Consider the following 15,525-nt stretch of genomic DNA (forward strand, 5'->3'; position numbering starts at 1 on the left):
CCATCAGACTTGCACTTTTGCTTTATCCCTTGATATCTCATTTGTTCCTCAAACACTGCATCTTTGTCCCACCTTGGTGGCAAGGCTCAGATCTTGGGGTGGGGGAGGGATGCTATGAGAATTGTTTAGGTGAATGACTGCAATGTATTTTGTAGGCAGGACACACCAGCCACTGTGCTTGGGGGGGGGGGTGCAGAATTAATGATTGTGAGGCACAAACTTCCTTAGCCTTTCACACAAGGTATTAATTTCAATATTTGAAGTCAATGGCTAAATGTTTATTTTCTTCATACCATTTTGTACCCTTGCAATTTGGCACAAATCTAAAAGATATTTCTTTACCACACTTTTAGTTTTCATATTAGTTTGGAACTCTAATAAATGCAGCCCATGTAGGTATCCCAAGCAATGAGGCGAACTTGGGCATGGAGTGATTAGAAAGACCAGTGATTTTTGAATGGTGTTTTTAAAGGTGCCCACTCTTGCTGATTTGAGCTACTCGCTTCTGATCAGTGTGGAAGCAGAAGTGTTCTGCCAATGACACCAATTCCAAATCAAGCCACTCAATTAGTTGCAATCATTCAAATGAGGTGAAAGTAAAATATTTTTATTGCATTTCTGACCAATCACAGCAATATTTTCATCATGTGTTGTAAATTGCATTGCCCAAGTGTACAGATCAGTAGGGATCGCAACAAATTTATACTAGACAAACTAACTTTTCAACTTATTTTAACTTAACACAAATATTTGCATTTCTGCAGTGAGCAAATCTCATCTACCATGGACTAAACCCCACTTCAAATTACCCTGTATGTAGAAATTACAGTAAATGATTGAATAGGACATTACCAACCCTTCAGTGGAGCTTACAGATTGGAGGAAAAATGTGCAACTAATTTGATTTCACTGACTAGTGCTACACAATGGAATTAAAGGCAGTCCATGTGAAGGTTTATGCATTGGTACCTACACAAGTAATAACTGAAGGGTGGTGGGCTTAGAACGTAGATTATAAGGCAATAGTACTACTGCAGATTGTCAACAACATTAATCAATCACGTTATGTTTTGAAGAAAAAGAAAATCACACCAGCTGAAATGGTAATTTCTTAAATATATACAATTTGTTGCATTGCATTTTATACCTCCCAAATCTCAACCTTTAGACTGCTGAAACCCCATTTAAATACACAGTAGAAAATCTACACGCAGCAAGCTATTGACTTTCAATGAAGGTTGTCTTCACTGGTTTTAATGATTTAAAAAAAAGAAAATACACTAGTTAGAACAAAAAGCAGATGTCAGTCAACGTCAGGGTCCCATGAGCTGCCTTCATAGCAAGGACAAAATGCAGGCTCATAAATAAAACCCATCTCGATTGTTTTAAAATACCTTTGTATAATACAGAGAATCTGGTATAAACAAAAGTCTTACAACAGTATATTTCTACCAGCAAGTATTAAAAACAAATCAGTTTGCTGCTAACTTTTATTTACAAGTATACGTACAACACATGAAGAAAAGCACTGATATCCAAGCCTGCGTGTAAATAGTAGTGTAACAATATGCATGTTTTCTTGAAGTTTACAATCAACTACTTCCAACTGACATCCATACTACATGGAAAATGAATGTTGGCAAATGACTATTCATTGCTAGTCTAGAAATACAATATACAATTCGAAAAAATATGAATTAAGTATTTTTTATGCAGAAGTGAAGCCATTTGCAAAAGGGTCAGAATTCAACATAAGTGAGGAAAGAAAAAGGAAGTCTCTGACCATCTGTAGAACTGGTAAAAAGAAAGGCAGAGTTTTATTTGAAGGGAAAGTGGCAATACGCCTCTTCAAGTAAAGCAGTTTCAGGGTCATCTTCGGAGCTCACATTACTGAGCATGAAGATTTTGCTTGCTGACATCCTCCATCGGCCCTCTCAGCCTCCATAATTATTCGCTTAAACACCTCAACTGCAGTCTGAAAGAGAGGAGAAAACATTTGAAGATTTCCAGTGATCAGTTGTATTGAACTGAGGAAGATTCTTGTCCAGTTGCAGAGGTGTTTATAGGTTGTTTTGAGACTGGTAATCTAGAAACATGTTTATATTCACATCACAGAACTGGAGAATTTACATTGGTTAATTAAATGAATTGGAAATAAAAAGGCAACATCAGCAATGATGATTGTGAAACTACCAGACTGTTGGGAAAACTCTGGTCCTTTAAGGAAATGAAACCTGCCGTCCTGACATTGGTCTATGCTTGTAGAGCCACAATAAATGTGGTCAATTCAGCTGCTTCTCCCCCAGAAACATGCCAGCAAGCTGAGCTTGTATCAAAAAGTTTCATGCTCTGTCGGACCTTCATGGGGACTGAAAGGCTTCATGGTGGCCACAACACTGCCACATGTGGAATTAGATAAGGCAAATAAATGCTGTGCATACCAGTGATAATGATCATCACTGCCTGGCTGCAACCCAAGATAGTAGTGAATCTTTTCAGCTCATCATGCTTACTGTTTGGCATTTTATTTAGCAAAGTGAGGCACTGTTTTTCTTTGTGTGCCTCTGATAGGTTGAATTCCATTCACTAGGTTCCTTAGTTGATAATGACACTTACATAACAGAGAAATGTAGCAAAATAGGTCAATCAGCCTGCCAAGCCTGCTCCACCATTCAGTCATCATGGTTGATTCTGTACCTCAAACTCCTGCCGTTCCCATATCCCTTGCTGTCTTCTGCATCTTGCTCCCCTTAAAATATATTCAATAACTTGACCTTTGAGTAGAGGCTTCCACTGGTTCAATGAATAGAGTACAGAAACTTCTCATCTCAGTCCCAAACACCTTCCCATGTACTGAGACTGCAACCCCTTGCTCTAAACCTGACAGCCAGGGGGAAAGCTCCAACCCATCAGTTGTGTAACTGAGTCAGAAGTCAGAAGGTGGAACTCTCTGCAAGGAGGTAACATGCACAACTGTAGATATAGGGGACAAGGCAGAGCAGAGGGATGGAAACCAAAGAGATGGGCTTGGTTAGAGCTAGAGGGGATGAGAATTTTAAAAAAAAAGTTGACTCGCTGCCCAAAAGGCTGGTTGAAGCAGGGACTCTTACCACGTTTAGATGACGCTTGTATGTATAGTTGAGCTAGGACCTGCAGGACCATTAGCCTGGCACTAGAAGAGATTAGTGGTTGAATGGCCTCCTTTTATTGTAAAGTTTCTAAATTCAGTAATCGAGGGGAAGCTGGACAAGCAAGCAGGGGAGAAAAGAATTTTAGAATAGGGCAGCAGGGAAGAGACTATTGGAAAGCCTAAAAACAGTAGAAACCAAGGAGGCAGAGAGGCACATTTAATAATAAACTTGAATTTTAAAATTCAAATACACTGGACATACAAATTTCAGTGTTTATAGTGTTGGACAGTCTTTAAAAAAGGGAACGAAAACTGGGTCTGGAAGCACATCCCACATATCCTTATATGATGTTGGCAAATCATGTTGCAGCTCTATAAAATGTTGGTTTTATATTGTTCTGTATTTGTCACATTTTGTATTGTGTGCAGTTTTGGTCACCCCCGTAAGACGTGAATGCTTTAGAGAGGGTGACGAAGTTCACTTGAATTATAGAACATTGGCTTCAAGGTTAGACAAACTTATACTGTTTTTTCTCTGGAGTGCCAGAGGCTGAGGGGAAATCTGATAGAAGTTTATAAATTTGAGAGGCATAGATAGGGTAGACAGTCAAGAGTCTTTTTCCCCCAGGGCGAACATGTCAAATATGAGACAGCATAGCTTTACGGTGATGGGGGAAAGTTTAGAAGAGATTTGCAAGGCAAGTCGTTTCTTTTTCTTCCGTGCACACACAGTGGTAAGTGCCTGGAACACACTGCCAGAGGTGGTGGAAGCAGATATGATAGCAACATTTAAGCAGCATTTAGTCAGGCACATGAACAGGAAGGGAATGGAGGGATACAGACCACGTGCAGACAGATGGGATTAGTGTGGATTGGCATCATGATCAGCACATACATTGTGGTGTACTCTTCTATGTTCAAGGTTAATACATGTTAAATTCAGTACCATAAATTCATGGCTTTTCAGATTACCCTACAGTTAATTCTGAGTCATGTTAATTGCAATTCCTTTTTCATGACTTTTAATATAAAATTGAAGCCAGTCAAAACTTGCCTTTAGGGTGGCCTTTAAACTGCCAAGCTGAAAATTGATGGGTGTTTAAAATCAGCCTATGCAGCAGCAATGAATCTGCAGACTCACTGATGTGGCACTGGGCCAGTAGTAGAAGGTTTACTTAGGCTTTGCAATGAACTCAACGATTTAGGAACAGCTTCTTCCCTTCTGCATCAGATTTCTGAACAGTTCATGAACCCCTGAACACTACTTTGTTATTTTTTTGCACTACTTTGTAATTCATGGAAATTTTATGTCTTTGCATCATACTGCTGCCACAGAAACAGATTTCATGACATACAAGTCAGTGATAATAAACTAGATTCTGAAATGAAGGTTATTGCCTCTCTCAACTTCTGGAGACTGATCCTTCCCTGTAAGCTGATGGGCAAGAGATTTGATTCATGCTTATATCATAACTAGTTGTACAGCACAGAAATGGGTTCTTTGGTCCAATTCACCCATGCTGCCCATTTACACTAATCCCATTTGTCTGCATTAGGCCAGTATACCCCTACCCCTTTCTTATCCAAGTACCTATCCACATGACTTTTTAAACATTGTAATTGTATCCGCCTTCACCTCCTTTGTCAGCTCACTCCATATAACCGCCACCCCCTGAAAAACCTGCCCCTTAGATCTCCTTTAAATTTCTCCCTTCTCACCTTACATCCATACCCTCTAGTTTTAGGCTATCCAGTCACTCATTATAACTGCAGCCCTCCATTCCAAGCAACATCCTGTGGACTTCTGTACTCTTTCCAATGCTACAAGTTTCCTGTAGTGTGGTGACCAGAACTGTGCACAATACTCTGTGCAGTCCAATGTTTTGTACAAGTGCAACATGACATCCCAATTCTATTAGTATTTAACGTCTCAAAATGCATTACCTCAGTTGTTTGGATTAAAATCCATCTACCACCACTGTTCAACTTTCCAGCTGATCTACGCCCCCCTGTATCCTTTCACAACCTTCTTGACAATCTATGACTCCACCAGCTTGTGGTCAGCAAACTTCCAAACAGTCCACCTAAAGTCTCAAAGTCATGACAAACAATGGTACCAGCACCAATCCCCGAGACACATTACTAGTTACAGACTTCCAGTTAGGAAAACACCCCTCAACCACTACCCTCTGCCCACTAATGCCAAGCCAATTTTGGATCCAGTTTGCCAACATAGCTTGGATCCCATGTACTCTTAGCTTCTGGACCAGCCAACCACGTGGGACTGTGTCAAAAGCTTTGCTGAAGTCCACGTAAACCAGGTTTACTGCCGCAGTAAACATGGAGTGGGTAAGAGGTTTAGGAATGTTAAACTCTGATTGGACCATGCTATGGTAGCAGAGTGGCACAATTAGCCGCACTGCTCCAATAACCCAACATCAATCCCGACCTCGGGTGCTGTCTGTGTCGAGACTGCATGTTCTATGCCCACACAGATTTCACCCAGCTGCTCAGGTTTCCTTCCACATACCAAAGATGTGTGGATTGGTAGGATTATTGGTCATTAAACTGCCCCTAGTGTGTAGGTGAGTGGTAGCATTCTGGGGGAAGAATTGATGGGAATGTGGGGAGAATGAAGTGGAATTAGCATAGGATTAGTGCGAATGGGTGGTTGATAATCAGCAGACTCAGTGGGGAAAAGGTTCCATGCTGTACGACTTCAATTGGAAAGGTGCTGAGGCAGCTAAAGGAGAGCCCAAAGGTTAGGATACCCATCCAGATGGATTTGAAAGCGAAGAGAATCCTATAGTTTTCAGAGTCATAGTGACCAGGTTTGGGTGGGAGTGCAGCAAGGTTGTATAGGCAAAGGTGATTGTTTTCAAATCAGTTGTAAACTGGAGATTTGGAAGCAATTCTGCAAGTCTATTAAAGTTACACCTCAACGTGATGACCATCCCTTTCTGCATTCCTACAGAGAATCAAGGAGAGAAAGTCGTAAGTGCTGGAAATTGTCAGCATCTGTGAGGAAAGAAACACAGTTAATGTTTCAGGTCAATGACGATTTAGCAGTTCCAAGCTCCTGAGCATTTCCAGCATTTTCTGCTTTTGTTTGGAATTTCACTGCTTCTGGACAAGTGTATGCAACAGTGGTGGTGGTCCTGGCAACAGCTCATGAGGAGGAAACAGGCCATGAGAAATTTAGGCAATGAATCACAAATGAGATAAAAGTCTTTGCTTCACTACATTTTAGAGTTGTTATTGGTGCAAAAAGTAATTAATCAGCCGTGAAGTGTTGAAACATCCAGGGACACAAATGAATCTTCTAAAATGTTATTTAATACACCAACACCAGTGTTTGGACAAGCACAACAGGTTAAGGTGACCTTGGTGGCTGCTGAGAGTACATAGTGATCCGAGAATTTTCGGTTACCATTCAACTTACAGCTGTGCTGCAGAAAAGTTGGGTATGGAGGTCTGTGCTCACAACTCTTCTCCTTTGGCAGTCCCTCAGGGCTCTAGGAATGACTTGGTTCGCCCCAGCCCCGTGGGTTCTGGGATCATTGACCCAGACTTTGTCAAGGACGGGGCAGGTGCTGCTTGCTGAGGAGAATGGATGGATTGTCTGAGGGTTTACTCTCCTTCCAGCTGTTTCCTTGGTACTCTGTGCTCCCTTTGACCATTCTGGGGAAGGGATTCCCATGACAGATCAGTAGATTCTCTCTTCTCATAACCCCCCCACCCAAAAGGCAACACCCTTGAAGATTTTTCTGCCCTGGAAATTCCTTGCAGTGAAGGAATAGAGTGGTGCGTCCTGTTCAAGGTCTGGTGTCATGCACATGGTTGATGCTGCTTATCCATCAAGCATAGAGCCTTAATACTGGCCTAGGAGAGGCCATTAACATTTGCTTATTCTGTCAAATGATTTGGAAGATTTTGTGAAGCCCAAAATCAGTGGTACCTTGGTACCTCTCTTGTAAAGTAGCACACATCTCCAAACTGTTTAGAAGAACAGGGATCACTATTGCCCAGTACACTGAGCACAATGCTGAGTTTGAGGTCCTCAAGCAACCTTTTCCTTAGATGGGTTAAGAGTTCTAGCACAAATTCCCCGTTTCTAGCGTGTCTGCTAGTAAAGGAAAGCGTCCCATACCTCAACCACAGAGGTACAGCATGGAAGCAGGCCCTTTACCCCAATGAGTCCGCACTAAACATTTGAGTTTAAGGTCTTCTAACATTTTTCCTTAAGTGGGCAAAGGTTGTGCAAATTAATTTGTGTCCAACTGATTTGTTAAGAAACTGAATCAAGTTTGAATTTACCCCAGAGCTCCAGTACTAGATGTGGCACGAGGTTTTGCCTGTATTAGACACATATTTAGGCATCAAGTGGTTGCACTCTTGCCATAGAAGTGGATAGTTTATGGGTTCAAGCCCCATTTGATTTCACCTGACATTTCAGGGCAAGATTTCAGTGCCGTACCAGGGAGTGTTTTAGTGCCAGACATGCAGTATTTCAGACAATGTGTTAAACCAAGACTTATTCTGCAAAACATCTACAATATGCTTTTATAAAAGAAGCTCCTCAAATGCCTAGGGCAATATTAATTGATGAACAACCGTGTAAAGAAAATCCAACCATTTCATTTTGTGCAGGAATCTGCTATGCACAAGCCGGCTGTCATATTTCCATAGAAGAATTCTGCATGTTAAAAGTACTTCATTGAAGCACTTTTAGGGATGGTCTAGCTGTAACTTAATGCTGCAGCCCAGACAAAACACCTTGCAATTTAAAGAGAATGTCACTTCAAATCCCTCAGAATCACTTCATAACTTTGTGATCCTTACCTGATTCTCTTTAGCAGAGGATTCCATGAAGGCAGCACTCCAGGAATCTGCTAAGCTCTTCCCTTCTTCATAACTGATCACCCTAAAAAATTTTTTAAAAACATAGAAAAATCAACTAATTGCAATTCTCTCAGATTAGGATGAAAAGATGCAAAATAATTTTAAACCATCTGTAGAAATACAAGGAAACAAACAATCTGCTGGAAAAACTCAGATCAAGCAGCATCCAAAGGGAAGGAATTTTTGACGTTTCAGGCCAAAACCCTCCATCAAAACAGAGTAAGGGGGGAAGACAACCAGCATAGAGGAGAGGGGAAAGTGAGACGACGGCCAGCCAGCAGGTGATTGGTGGACTGAGGGTATTAGTTCCCATTATCACCCTCCTAGCTGTCTCCAGATTGACCCTCCCTTCCCTTCAGCTGGCTCCATTTGTGTTTCCACCTGAAACAGCAATATCGAATGAATCGAAGTTCCAAAACCCCTTATTTTTAGGTAATGCCATCCCATCATTCTAATACTGCATATTATAATTTAAAAGCCTTACAATAAATTGGTAACAATTGGTTACAGTGAAAAGATGTAGAAATTTAGTGTCGAGGTAAAATTGAAATTCCATTAATGGGGAAATTTAGCATAATACACTACAGTAAAAGATATTGTAGATACATTTTCAAAATTTGTGCAGTTGAAAATTAAGATTAAATTCACTGAATTAAAATTTAATTTCTCAACTACCACTTTACAAAATTGCCAATAACTGCAAATTTAATTTAATTTCTTAAATTCATGTGCATTGGTATCACTACTCAATTCAAAAATCTATATGTCCAATGCCAAACAGCTTTTCCACAGTTCTAGAGATAATTTAACTCTGAAATTCTGGCAGTATCATTTCTTGGCAAGCAGGTTCAGCAGCAGAGGAAACACCAGCTCAGAAGGCAGAGGAGCCTGTTGCTAGCTCCTTCAGATTTAAATCAAGCAATTATTCAGGTAAATACTATAGGTATTGATGGCTAGACAAATACACGTTCTTTCATTACTGCATGACCAGAGGGCTGGCCAGTGGTCAAAATGTGAAAACTGGAAAAATTTGTTTCGATGGCAGCTCAGTGGTTAGGTTTGGGATGCCTAAATTCATCTTTTAAATTAAATATAAACCAATGTGATCATTTTGATATGGGGCTTTTGGATACACTTGAGAAATTTGGAACAGTAGTTCCAAAATGCATAAATAATAATAACCACCCACCTTTCCATGTGTAGATCCTTCTTATTTCCAACCAACATAATGGGCACTCTGCAATATAAAAACATAAACAACTTAATGACTGATGTAGAAATAAATCTGAATATTGAAAATTGTATTTTTATTTTACTTACTGAACTTTCCCCACCATATCCAACAATTTTTCGTGAATCACTTTGATCACCTCAAAACTGCAAAATGTTAAAGATAAAATCATTACACCTTGATCTGATCCTACCAGACTTCAAGCCAAATATGCAAGGTAGAAACTCAAAACAGAAGCTTTTACTTCAAATAATTCCACAATCTCAAATTAAATGATATTTTACTGAAGTATTACTTGCCCCTAATGAAGGCAAGCCACATTTGTAGTTCTACAGCTTTAACACTCCTGAGTTCTGTAATGGCTTTATCACAAGCACAGAGGGGGATCAATTCTGACTAAGTTTATCTAGAGGTTGAATGCCAGGAAAGCACAGAACCAGGTGTCAATGAAGTTCCCAATTGAATTTCCTTTCAAGATTTTAGTCAAATTAGACTTAAATGTTCAGTCCTGATTTAAAAGGGTCTATACTCTGAGTAACCCTACCATATGAAGCAATCCTTTTCCAGCTAATGCAAGAGCATTGGCACGATAAATGAAACAGAATTTGGATTCCTTTGAATGCTCCCATTATGATTCAATTACACCAACGCTTGGACTGCAACAATCATTCCAGTAAGACAATTGTACAATGCATGCTATACATACTCAAAAGTAACAATATTTTCAAATTCAGATTAGGTTTTTATTTTTGATGGATAGTTTTCCTCAAGTTTTAGAAATAAAGAATCTTTAACTTCTCCTTTAACCCATGTTCTATGTTTAACTTAATCCAGCAGCTAGGCTCCCACACTTCCAAGACATGGACTGTAAAACAAATAGTCTACAGCATGGACTTGCAATTCCAACCACCAAAAATATCCAGTAGTATCCCCTGCATCAAAGCTATTGTTGAAGCTACAATCTAAAAACTCCTAAATAATGTACATTTGGAAGGCTACTTTATTGGCATTGGTTTATTATCACATGTACTGAGAAAAGCTTTTGTTTTGCAGGCCATCCAAACAGATCTATACATGTAAATATGATTTGACTAAAATTCTGGAAGGCTCAACTTGTGAAATAATTAAGCCCTAAACTAATTGCCTCTTTGGTGAATTGTGTGGGCATATTAAAATGAAGAATTCATATGGATTTGTAAATCTCACAACCATCTACATTCTCAAATTAATAGATGCTACTCCCACTTGCAAAACAGCATTCCTGAAACAAATTCTCAGTTCTGTACTAGGCAGAATGTTTTTTTTAATATTGTAAACAATCCTAAAGTTTCATGCATATGTGGCAAAGGCCATTTTTCCCCCACCTTGGATTCATACTTTACATTCATCCTCTTAAAAAGTTCAGGCTCTGTCATCAACTGCATTCAAAACAGAAATGGTCAGATTTCTATACATTAAAGGAATGCCAGGAAATGAAGATAGGGCAAGGAAATGGCACAGAAGTAGAACAGCCATAACCTTGTTGAATGACATATAGGCTCAATGGCTTCTTTCTGCTCTTAAGTAATGTAAGCAATTACAAAGTTGACAAGATGGAAGTTTCCCATTTAACCCCAATAAACTGTCCTTGTCAATGGAAATTAAAAATTAAATATAGAGCACACAATGCAAGAAAATTAAAGACTAATCATATTGAATATCATCCCAGTAGTGAAGAAAAACAAGGTAACATGCCTTAATGACTACCGACCAGTGGCTCTGACATCCACCATGAAGTGCTTTGAGAGGTTGGCCATGGCACGCATCAACTCTAGCCTCCCAGACAACCTTGACCCACTGCAATTCACCTACCGCCATAACAGGTCTACAGCAGACGCCATCTCCCTGGCCCTACACTCATCTCTGGCAGCATCAGGACAATAAAGACACATATGTTAGACTATTGTTTATTGACTACAGCTGCCTTCAATACTTTAATTCCAAACTCGAGACCTGGGACTCAACATCTCCTTCTGTAACTGGATCCTTGACTTTCTGACCAACAGGCTGCTATCAGTGAGGATAGGCAGCAACACCTCCAGCACAATTATTCTCAACATTGGTGCCCCACAAGGCTGTCCTCAGCCATCTACTCTATTCCCTATACACTCATGACTATGTGGCCAGATTCTGCTCTAACTCCATCTACAAGTTTGCAGATGATACCACCATTGTAGGCCGTATCTCAAATAAAGGTGATTCGGAGTACAGGAAGGAGATAGAGAGCTTAGTGACATGGTGTCATGACAACAACCTTTCCCTCAATGTCAGCAAAACAAAAGAGCTGGTCATTGACTTCAGGAAAGGGGGCAGCATACATGCACCTGAGTATATCAATGGTGCTGAGGTCGAGAGAGTTGACAGCTTCCTTGGAGTGAACATCACCAATAGCCTGTCCTGCTTCAACCACGTAGACGCCATGGCCAAGAGAACTCACCAGCATCTCTACTTCAAGAGGCTAAAGAAATTTGACATGTCTCCTCTGACACTCACCAATTTTTAATCAATGCACCATAGAAAGCATCCTATCTGGATGCATCATGGCTTGATATGGCAACTACTCTGCCCAGGACTGCAAGAAACTTCCAGGGAGTTGGGGACACAGCCCAGTGCATCATGGAAACCAGCTTACCCTCCATGGACTGTCAATACCTCTCGCTGCCTTGGTGAAGCAGCCAGCATAATTAAAGACCCCACCCACCTGGGCCATTCTCTCTTCTCCCGTCAGGCTGAAGATACAGGAGCCCAAGGGCACAAACCACCAGGCTCAAGAACAGCTTCTATCTCACTGTGGTAAGACCATTGAACAGTTCTCTCATACGATCAGATAGACTCTTGACATCAATCTACCTTGTTTGACCTTGCACCTTATTGTCTACCTGCACTGCACTTCCCTGTAGCTGTGACACTTTACTCTGTATTCTGTTATTGTTTTTACCCTGTACTACCTCAATGTACTGTAATGAATTGACTTGTACAAACAGTATACAAAACAAGTTTTTCACTGTACCTCAGTACAAGTGACAATAATAAATCAATACCAATATTGTGATAGAGGTTGAAGATATTTTAGCCTTTGCAAATGTTATTCTGTAGGAATGATTCTTTAATATGCTGTACAACATTAAAGCAATCACTACAACACCCTGCAACCACATTGCTCAGCACTTTTGGAAAACTACTAGCTCTGCCTTTTGCATTAAGAAGCACTTTTTCCCAAAAGCAGGCCATTTTCTGAATTATGCTGAATAATAACTGAGCCAACTATAATGTGTTGTGCAAATTGCCACCTTAAGGCAGCAATATACCATCGCAAACCAATGCAGCTATCTAGCTAAAAGTGAGTAATATTAAATGGAAATGCTTACCTTTTGTTAGATGTAACTGAATACACCAAAATGTACCCATTAATGTCTATGGAATATGTTTGAGGGAAGATAGAGTATTCATCCTAATAGTTAAAAAGACAAATATCAGGATGTCAGGCTAATGACTCATCAATATTTATTAAGTTGCCTAATGTTAGACTCAGAAGCAAAGTATAAATAATGACTTGCAACTTTGCTCAGGAAGGATTTCTACACAAGAATTCAAGTTCACTGTATAATCTGTCGGCCACCACCAATGACAAAGCTTTAATAGCAAGTTTAATTTTATTCCTTTCTTTAGGCCTTTGGTCTACTGAAGTTCCACAAAGCAGACGAACATTTAGGTTGTAAAATAAACATTCCAGTACTTCTGCAGGGGAATTATGTAATGCCATCATGAAGGTGGGAAATTCAAGTGCCCATACTAAACCCATCCTGGAATAGTTTTTAAGGTTAAAGTACTATTGCTTTAAATTATTAAATCAAATCTGTTCCTGCATACTTACCTTACAGATAATGTATTAAAGCCCATAATCTGGTTATCTTAAATTTATATGGCATCTATAACATTGTTAGATGTCATAAGAATAAGCTCAAAGGCAGAAGCCGAAACAATGCAGCAGAATAATTAGCAGACAACTGATGACATGATTAAACATGTGGTATGTGGAAAAAGGACACAAAATATGCAGTCAGAGGAAACAGGCAAGGTGATCAAAAGAGTGGCGGGCACAAGCAAGGCAGACAAGGGAGGGAAGCAAATCAAGGTTTCAAAGGCCACAGTTAACAATGAAGTGAGATCCACTATAGGTTGAGAGGTGGACAAGAGTCTTTGTCAATCTGAACCACAGATGAGAGTCAGGCAAGGCAGTCAAAGGCAAAATATAAAAATATGAATTTAGGGTATGGGGAAGGGACAACAAATAGATTAATTGACATTTAGGGGGTAAAGTAATGCAAGTATGGCTCTTTTAAAGCATGATTCTGGTGATGGGACCTGCAGATCAACACTGAATGAATAAATAGCATACTTGAATTCTTCCCTCAACTAGGAAAGTAAATGGAATCGTGGGTTAGGGTGAGGAGGTTGGATGGGTTGTTCTCAGACTATACTGGAAAAAGATTGAGCTCATCTAGTTATTGATGTCAGAAAAGAACAGCACAGCAATAAATGAAATATAGAGAGTTGTCACTTAAAGAAGCAGAGTTTGCATCCCAGATAGTCTCCTGGAAAAGCAACGCAGACAAGTATGTAAACGGGACCTAGAATGGAATTTGGAACTGCAGACATGTACAAGGATACTTATCTTCTTGGGTGGGAATGCAGCCAACTGACGATAGGATTAAAAAACTGAAATTGGTATCAATAAATCTTACTAGCATGTTCCTGGCACATCAGTCAGGTCAGAACAGAAACTGAAGTAATTCAATGGGAATGGGAGGTGCAACTTGAGTTCTTTAATGATTTACTAACAGCACAGTCTTTCTTACTCTGAAGGTATTCTAAACTATGCAGCATGATTTGGAATTACAATTCAAGGGACACCATTTTATGAAACTTCTTTAAGGTCTGTTAATATTCAAAAACCCTCTCTCCCCACCTGTGTCTTAAGCTACATTCAGGGCCCAAAAGGGAACAAAAGACCAAAATAAACCAATATAGGAAGACTATCTGTATACAAAATGCCATCTCCATTTATTTACTCTATATGCAAGGTGGCAAACCAAAAATTGCAGAATTTTGTGATAGATCTTCCAAATATACTGGGGTAGAGTACATTTGTGCCATCTTAGGCCAGCATATCAAGACAAGTGCTCAATGAAAGTAACTGGCTAAGTTAATTCATTTTAAAGCTGGGCTAAGAAGCAGATTTTGAAAGCATACTTGTTGCTAAGGCTCACCAAATGAGGGCAAGCATTATAAACCTTCCAAAGTAGGTTTAAACTACAAATCAACACTTCAAGGGAAAAAATCCCAAGATAGATATAACAAAAGGTCAGAAAATTTAACTGGAGGTGCAACCAAAAAAATAAATTTGCAAGTAATTGAACTACACGTTCATTAGCCCTTCATGTGGCTATAACAGCCAGGATAGCTGCTTGAATCAAAACCTCATTTCACATGAGCCGAAGGGTTGATCAGCTGAGTAATAAGTTAAAATGCCAGGAGGTACTGCTGATAAGACAAAGCTGTAACCCTTTGCATGCCAGTCAAACAGGTTGATGACAATACCAAAGAACAATGATTGTATTTAGCACTGTCCATCCCAGATGCTAGCAACATCTTACCATCAGCTGCTGGAAACTTAGCTTCTCTAAGCTGGTCCAGTCAAGCCCTTTGTCAGTTGAGGACTAGGGACGATGCCAAGTCTGACCTGCAAGTGAAGCTAAAAGCTCAGAACTGATTCTTTCACGGCCATTAGAATGTTAGAAGATTGAGCGTCATTTCACTCGCCTGACAGAAGAGGGACAAACTCAAAATCCTCAAAGAAACTGAAAGCCTGCACAGATATAACAATTCAGTTTATAGGGACAACATTGAAGAATGTTATGACCATCAAAACTGACATGTATCCCTTTTGCCACACTGACTGGAAAATGAAAACAGCAATCAGACCAGACAGAAACCCAAGCTAATAGCATTTCAAAACTTGAAAGAACTACCCTTATAACCATGCAGAATTATTTTACTAGCTTGCATTTCAATACAAGTTGTACAGCACTATAAATTCAGACAATGCAAGATTATTGTATGAATCAAATCCATTTCCCTACACTCTTACCTGTCCAGCTGTGTCCACAAGCTGCAGGTGGTAATCTTGCCCATTCACTGTGATCAGTTTGGTAATGCTGAA

General features: G+C 39.8%; 1 protein-coding gene across 1 annotated transcript in view; it reads right to left on the reverse strand.

Annotated features, from left to right (window-relative positions):
- Window positions 1-591: 591 nt before the first annotated feature.
- rheb (Ras homolog, mTORC1 binding) overlaps window positions 592-15,525 on the reverse strand; it is a 55,838-nt gene continuing 40,904 nt past the window's right edge. Inside the window, exons 3-8 of the mRNA XM_052016835.1 lie at window positions 15,454-15,520; window positions 12,671-12,753; window positions 9,353-9,409; window positions 9,222-9,269; window positions 7,973-8,054; window positions 592-1,975 (exon numbers count right to left, since the gene is read on the reverse strand). Coding sequence (XP_051872795.1) covers window positions 1,883-1,975; window positions 7,973-8,054; window positions 9,222-9,269; window positions 9,353-9,409; window positions 12,671-12,753; window positions 15,454-15,520 — 430 coding nt within the window. The 3' untranslated portion in view covers window positions 592-1,882. The remainder of the gene's footprint in view (window positions 1,976-7,972; window positions 8,055-9,221; window positions 9,270-9,352; window positions 9,410-12,670; window positions 12,754-15,453; window positions 15,521-15,525) is intronic.

Source organism: Pristis pectinata, chromosome 5, assembly GCF_009764475.1.
Source record: "Pristis pectinata isolate sPriPec2 chromosome 5, sPriPec2.1.pri, whole genome shotgun sequence".
NCBI classification, from domain to species: domain Eukaryota; kingdom Metazoa; phylum Chordata; class Chondrichthyes; order Rhinopristiformes; family Pristidae; genus Pristis; species Pristis pectinata.